The following is a 7,828-nucleotide window of genomic DNA, read 5'->3' as shown; positions in this document are numbered from 1 at the left end:
CCACTGCTCTTTGCGCCTTCCCAGGAGGGTGAAGCGGTCTCTTTGTGCTTTTCTGTCCCATGTGAAGCAAACCAAAGCGGGAGAGTGAGGGTCATAGCTATTCGGCAGGGTACCAGATCCTTCCCACCGGCACATCTGCATGTGAAATCGCCATTTCACCCCTCCACACTCCCTAATTGTTGCTAGAATTATTTGTGAAATTGCCTTCCACCAGGAGTGTTTTCCACGGCAATTGTCACACAATTTTATATGCACGGTGGGCCCACAGAGTTGACACATGCACCTCTTCTTTTCTGCCATATGTGCTCTTTTTATTCGAGTTTAATAGTAGCGTATTATTATTTTTTTAACAATTACCTTTAAGCAATTACTCTTGCGCGTACTCCAGGGCAAGTCAACCTGTTGTCATCAATAGCGGGTCGATCCAAATGTTGTAATTACCACAAAAAAGCTATAGAAGCGATTTAGATGTTCATGCTGCGCACATTTAGTTAATTGAAAGGTTAACAAGCCAAAAGCATAGTATGGTCTAACCTTCGCTAAGCAGCGCAGCTTTTTGCGCAGCTTCGTCCAGTCAGAAAGCAAATCATCAGTTCCTGACTCAGTTATTTTTGGGGCCGTGAATTTATTTACACGAAGCGCTGTGAGAGCAAACGGAGCATCTGTGGAGGAACTTTGGATGTATAGTTTTATTTTCAATATATTTTTTATTTTGGTCGGTCAATTCAGACTTTCACCCCCCAAATATAGTATTTTATTCTGCATTTGATTCTTTACTTGCAGACAATGTGAAGAATATAGTATTTTTAATAACTTGCAATTATGATTTTTTAACGAATTATTTTGGATGCACGCGTGCAGTTTATATATATTTCTCAATTTCTTGAGTTTTTCCTGGTGACAGACAGAAAGAAATAGATCATTAAAAAAAAAAAAAACGTGAATATTCTGCAGTTTTGAACAGCTGAATGTCGTGGAAGCAGACACATTTTTGAACCGGTCCTGGTGTGTGTTGGGTCTTATGAGGGAGGCAGCAGTGAATTAAAAGTGGAAAGTGTTGCTCTGATTGGTCGGTTGGCTCCTGGCTAAACCCACTCTCTTTCATCCATAAAAGAAAGGCCAGGGAGCCTATGGGAGCGCTCGGCTGTCTCCTCCTACGACATGCACGAAAGTTGGCCACTTAAACTACTTCCAACCCGCCAGCAGACATTATACTGAACCCAAACTACACCAAGGGAAAAGAATAACAGTGCGTTTTTTTTCCAACTCACAGTCATAACTTTAAGTGCATCTGCTCCATTTTTGCAGACGTCCCTGATCAAAGGTTGTTTTTATTCTATTTGTATTCCTGCCGTTATTTTATTTTTTGTTTTTGGCAAATTCTTCGCACCAGAGGAGAGCATCACTTTTGTTTTTCCCCCGGTGGAAGAAGGGCTAGTCCAGTTTCTCCGCCTGGGATTGGGATTTGACAGCAGATTGCGCGTCTTTTTGAGCATTTTGAAGACATTCCGTTTATTGACTTGGACTTTGTGAGAGTAGCAGGCTCGAGCAGAGTCCGTTTTGTTGTTGTCCTAGTAGCTAAATGATGGCTACTTTACCAGGAACAATGCCTCGGATGGTGCGCCCTGCGCCAGGCCAGAACTACCCCCGAACCGGCTTCCCACTGGAAGGTAAGAAAAATGACAACATGTGTTTGAACTTGTGCTGTGACAAAACTCATCAGTGCTTCACTCTGTCAGCTTGTAGCACGATAGTCACACACAGAGCACAGTTTGTTGCCGGCGACGTGCTGGGAAATAAAAAAAGGTGGGTGAACAAATACGACCTCCAGTCAGTGACGATTAAAGTTAACAACCTTCAGTCTGATCAAAACTCAATTATGGTGTCAGAAAATCAGCAGCTCGCGCTTTGAAAATCAGCCCACAGAAATATCTCGTGTGTTTTGTTCCTGCTTGATATTATGATATGTTTTAGTAATTTATGTGTTCAGTTTGTATTTATTTGTAACCTTTTTTAGTTTATTTGCATTCAGACTAATTCACTCTGAATAATTCCTTCTTATTTAACAGCATCTACCTGAAATATTTATACTAAGACTTTATTTTCTTTTGTGTGTATATATTATGTTTTTTATGATTTAACTTTAAAATATGGATAAATTGCATTGATAACTATAATAGGCCCAGAACATGTATTATAAACTATCCTTTGTGCTGAAATTGAAGCAGTAATTTACATTTATAATAACTCAGATGACAGTAAAAGCAAATGTTTTTTTTAAGAAAGCTATCTACATTTTAAACAACATTTTATCTCTCCAACTATGACTTTTACACACCCACAAAAAAAGCAATCTAATTGTTAATTTTTTTTTTATATAACTTCACCATCTCGATGCCCACACTCAAGTTGTCTGAACATATGGGCGGAAAAAAGATCACTTTGTATTTGCATGCATTTATGGAAACAGTTTTCCCATTACGCCCAGTTCGTGCTCAAGTGCTCTGAACTGAAATGTACAAAAACCACGTAGCTTGCAAGTTACTCGAGCTCCAGGATTTGTTCAAGTGTCCTGCTGCTGGAAATGGCAATAATACACACAGCAAAGAGATGGCTCAAAGGATCACATCAATATTTGTACAGCATGACTAGGAATAATCAAGGTGGGAAGTGTCACCCTCTTTAGTGTCTCTTGAATGTGAAATTGGATCCTGAAGTGCCTCGGATACATCCTGTCAGCCAGACTGACGCTGGATGAATTTGGCACGACGCTCTCTTGAAAATGTATAATATGATAATGTGCGTAAACTGCGTCCCATTAAAAGTCAGTAACATAGCAAACAAGCTGCTATTTGACTTCATCACAGGCTAAATTGTAGCTTCATCTACCTTGAAGTGAACATTTCAATACTTTACAGAGCAGAGTGTAGTGTTGTTGTTGTTGTTGTTGTTGTTGTTGTTGCTGTTGTTGTTGTTGTTGTTGTTGTTGTTGTTTTGAGACTTCTGTTGTTTATTGTGGCGCAGTATCCACCCCTCTGGGCCAGGGTAGGGTGAACCAGCTTGGCGGAGTGTTCATCAACGGGAGGCCCCTGCCAAATCACATCCGACACAAGATTGTGGAGATGGCCCACCACGGCATCCGACCCTGCGTAATCTCGCGACAACTGCGAGTTTCTCACGGTTGCGTCTCCAAGATCCTCTGCCGGTACCAAGAGACCGGCTCGATTCGTCCGGGGGCCATAGGAGGCAGCAAGCCCAGGGTGAGTGGGATCCTTGAACGGGTCTGCGGGTCAGGGGCAGCACGATGATGATGGGTGGTGGAGGGGCCCGAGGTGCATGACACCTGAGTGAGCCCAAACCTGATGTTGGGTCATCACTGTAGACCGATGGAGACAAAAAATAACAAAACTTATGTGTGATCCACGTTTGGATGTCTGAAAAAAAATCTATTATCATTATTATTATATTATATTATTATTATTGATAAATAGCCCTCGTGTAACTGATGACCTGTGTGTCATGACGTCTATTTAGTCATCACGCCTCATTTAAGGCCACCTGTAACATCCGAGCTGATGTTTTATTCTTCCTTGATATTTGAATAAATAGCCAATAATCAATATCATTGTTAAACAGAAATAACTTCATGAAAATATTTATGTAACAAACTAAATTAAAAACATTGTCAATTCCCAATAGTGACTGATAATGCGGTTTTTTGATTGTGTAGCCTAATACTAAATGGTAGGTATTATAGGTACAGAGATATATATCTATATAGTATTTTATTATAGTAAATAGGAGCCTAAACTTTGTCACAGGTGCTGGATATTTTATAGCTTTTAGTGCCGTTAAGAAATCTTTACCTCCTGTTCAGAGTCACTGAACCATAATATTCCCATTAAAAATTATAAATAGCCTAATTTAAAAAATGATGTGTTCAGTATTTATATACAACTTGATCACAGTTTTGTTCATCCTTAAAACTTTCTGTCAATTAAAACTATCTGAAATTTACTCTCTTCCTCCATCTTTTTTTTTTTTTTTTTTTTTTGGTCTTTTTTTTCCCTCCTTCCTGCGATTCACACCATTTCAAACCTAAAGCAGGTGGCAACTCCTGACGTGGAGAAGAGGATCGAGGAGTACAAGAGAGAGAACCCGGGTATGTTCAGCTGGGAGATCCGGGATAAGCTGCTGAAGGACGGGGTGTGCGACAGAAGCACAGTTCCTTCAGGTGAGGCTTCATCTGGTAAGCTGCACTTCTTTTTTTTTCTTATTACGAGCGAACACTGCAGCATCACTTCTGAACATCACTTTGAATCCAACACGTTTTTAAGCCCCAGTTACTGATAGTAAAATGTTCCAGTTTAGCAGGAAGAACACCTACAGATGTTTGACCCAGAAACAAAGAAAGAAAAAAAACATCCTATAATTTTCTTGTTGGGAAAATGTGCCTGTGGTGCTCAAAAGTGAATTATATTATTGTATTTAAAGTATAATTTGACCCATATAGATTTTTTTTTTTATTTTAAACATTTTTCAACGCAGCTGCTTCATGTAAAACTTTTTTTTCTTGTGCTATTTTTGTATGGTATCCTTCTAAAAAAATGCATTATAGGATTACTATGGTTCTTTTATGGGTTTTAGAGCTAATCACCCATTTACCTTTTTGTTGCCATTAGTGAGCTCCATCAGCCGCGTTTTGAGGGCCCGATTTGGCAAAAAAGATGACGAGGATGACTGTGATAAGAAGGATGAAGATGGAGAAAAGAAAACAAAGCATAGCATCGATGGCATCCTCGGTGATAAATGTAAGTTAACAGCAGAAAATATATGGCCCTGTAACTCCTTTTGTCGATAATAACTTGTACATGTCTGAAATAACAAATTATTATTATCATTATTATTATTATTATTATTACTATGAAGAGTAAATTCCAGCCTTGTAAGCAGGAAGCAAATGTTTTAAATAGACTTCCCACTTTACGTCCTCTTGGGAAATTGTCCCACATCCGAGCTGCAGCTAAACGCAGAGAATTTGTTCCTGCTTTCAACTCCGAGCCAGCAGTTGTTCATTCACTCAATTATTTATGAGAGCCTTGGCAGAGGGTATTTAGCTGCAGAAAATTAATTTGTGTAGCGAATTCCTGCTCATTCATTCATTCCTTTAACGACCTCTAAACGACAGCTGACAGTTGACCCATTTCACAATCGATGTCAGTTCAGTGACATTTCACCACTTGTCAGTTAAAGTGGAAATCAATGTTCATATTATTATTGGCTCTATTAGTAATGCTGCGAGGAGAGAGGGGAGAAAAAAAAATAAAGCTTTTGACGCAGGTATGCGCTGTCAGTGTTTGTTGTTTACAAGCTTATAATAACCCTAAAATGTATTGTTATCACTAGTGATATGTAATATTAATGTGGCATATTTTATGTTTTATGTAAAATTCTAAATAAAATTATAGTAACACAGGGGGGGCAACAGAATAATTTTACTTTAAAATATAAGATTTAAGATTATTTTTTTAAATTCTAGGTCATTTTAAATTTCTTTTTTTTGTTGTTTTTAATTTTGCAAGACAAACCTCTGATTTTATTGTAATTTAATTAGCTCAGTTCTTCATTGTTTTCTTTAGCTATGGGGTGAAAAATGCACAGCCTCCAAACGACATCAAGGTTGGACTTTTTTGATGATCAAACATGTGTGAATGGGGTTTAGATAAGTCCCACAAAAGCCCCTCTCCTCCCCTCTTTTTTTTTCTTCTAAAAAAGAGACACTGCCAAAATTTTTCCAAACTTGAAGATGAACTTCACGAGCTAAAAAAAAAAAAAAAAAAAAAAAAAAACAGAAAAAAAAACACCTCCCCTCCATTGATGCTTTTCTAAAGTGAGGAGTCCGAGGTACAAAAGCAAATCCTGGAAAGCAGGGCAGCGAAAAGCAGAGGATAGGCCCGTCCATTCTCATTCAAAAATCTGGTAAAAGAGAGAGAAAAGTTTGGACAAAGGGAAAGGAGAGACATAAAAGGAGATGAATTATTCAGTACGCCCCGCTGGTAGATAGTTTTGTAATTTAATATAATGACCCGTTGGAGCAGAATCAGTTGATAGCGTGAAAACGGTCTTTTTCTTCTGTCACACCACGCATTAATGTTATAAGAAAAATGTCACCTTGTTGCAAATATCCCCAGTGTCCATATAGATGGTTTGTAAACCCTGCTGGCTGTAAATGTCCAACTTTTTTTTTTTTTTTTTTTTTTTTTGAGGAGTCTGGTCGTTACGCGCAAGTCAGCGGCGTAAAACTGAGAACACCTTTGCTGGATAATGTGACAGTTTGACTTGTAAAGTGTAAAATCATTGAATTATTATCGACTTTCTTCTGTTGGTACGAAATATCCAAGATGCCATAATGTTCCTGCTTCTGTGTTTTTCTTAGCGCTGCTTGTGTTTTAAATTGAGGCTAAATTACGTTGCTATAAAAAGAGACGCACCCTGTGCGTAATGCAGTTTAGACTACCGGCATCCGGATGGCATTTAATAATGTTAATACTTATTAGAGTAAGCACTGGAAACGATGGTTGCTGAATAGGTGGCTGTGTTCGTGCCGGGTGTAATAGCTCGCAGGCATGGTAAGAAATGTATTTATCCCCAATCAGCCTCTCACTCTCCGAGTTTGAAGCACAGCCCTTATGTGGAGAGGGGTTTTAAAGCAGATTAAATAGAGCCTTTTATTTCTTTTCACTTTCATCTCAGAGCGGAGCTCACAGTGGCTCGCCCTGGGCACAAAATTCATGAGATTTTTTTTTTCCGTTTACTTATCCAGATTTTAAGACTTTATTTATTTATCTATTTGTTTATTAGGCTTGTGTATTTGATTTTCTCAGAGGTTACATCACGGATTTATCCCTGCACTAATCTAGCTTTATTAAATGTGTATTTAAACTGCTAACCACATTACAATATTGTAAATTTTATTTTGTTTCATGCTGTAGTGGAAGGTAAACCGACCAAAAACTCAGTGTGTGCACCGAAAATAGTTCCACCTCTTCACGCTACCGCATTAGTCCTTTTTAATTCTGATAATTGTTTACCGAGCTGAGATTCTGGTGCACATTATGTCTGTGCAGAGACATGTTTCTCACCCAATATGCGCACTTTAATGCTCATGTCCGACTGTTAAATTCTGTGCCAAAGTTCAATTACGCGCAAGAAATGGGAGGAAAGGTTGCACTACATCTGCGCAAACTTGGCCATCCTTTTGTTTTGCGCCACACTGGCCAGAGTGAGTGAAGGTGAATCAGCTGTCGGGCGTCCATCTGCCACACTGATGCGTCCTGCCTGACCGTCAGATGAGATGGCGACAGGCGATGGACATTTCAGCAAATCGCAGGATTACCTGAGGTCCTCAGTCTAATTAAACAGATGCCAGGTGGGATTATTTCCGAGCATCAGGGAGGGAAAGTGACAGAGCAGCGCAGAGGTGTGAGGAAGTCAGACGAGCCAAAGATCAAGGTTTAGGATTGGTTGAGCTACGATCCAGTGAAATATAACTTGTGATGCGGTGCTAAATACACTTAATTTAAAACACATTTAGAAAAAAGAATTATTGTTTGCCTTTTCCATTCCTGTGTCAGCATGTGCAAAGGTGCCTGTAAAGGTTTATTACTAATTTACGTCAATCAATTACGCAAAAAAAGGGAGTTTCATCAGGTTCATCCTCTTCTTCCAAACACAACCACATAAACAAAGAAACACAAAAAAGAATAATTTCAGCTGTTATTAACGATAAATTCGGCCTACACTGATGAAAAGTGTGAAGCGCTGCCCC

The 7,828-nt window shown here is 39.0% G+C and overlaps 1 protein-coding gene across 2 annotated transcripts in view; it reads left to right on the top strand.

Moving 5' to 3' along the window:
• The first annotated feature begins 866 nt into the window (after nucleotides 1-866).
• pax7a (paired box 7a) overlaps nucleotides 867-7,828 on the top strand; it is a 46,464-nt gene continuing 39,502 nt past the window's right edge. Inside the window, exons 1-4 of one of the 2 annotated variants that reach the window (XM_067586943.1) lie at nucleotides 867-1,670; nucleotides 3,025-3,260; nucleotides 4,105-4,234; nucleotides 4,683-4,811. In XM_067586943.1, coding sequence (XP_067443044.1) covers nucleotides 1,583-1,670; nucleotides 3,025-3,260; nucleotides 4,105-4,234; nucleotides 4,683-4,811 — 583 coding nt within the window. In that variant the 5' untranslated portion in view covers nucleotides 867-1,582. Of the gene's footprint in view, nucleotides 1,671-3,024; nucleotides 3,261-4,104; nucleotides 4,250-4,682; nucleotides 4,812-7,828 lie in introns of both variants that reach the window. The other variant, XM_067586942.1, reaches the window with a different exon arrangement.

The sequence above is a fragment of the Thunnus thynnus genome, chromosome 4, assembly GCF_963924715.1.
Source record: "Thunnus thynnus chromosome 4, fThuThy2.1, whole genome shotgun sequence".
In the NCBI taxonomy this organism is placed as follows: domain Eukaryota; kingdom Metazoa; phylum Chordata; class Actinopteri; order Scombriformes; family Scombridae; genus Thunnus; species Thunnus thynnus.
The sequence above is the reverse complement of the archived record's forward strand: the minus strand, read 5'-3'. Positions and strand labels throughout refer to the sequence as shown.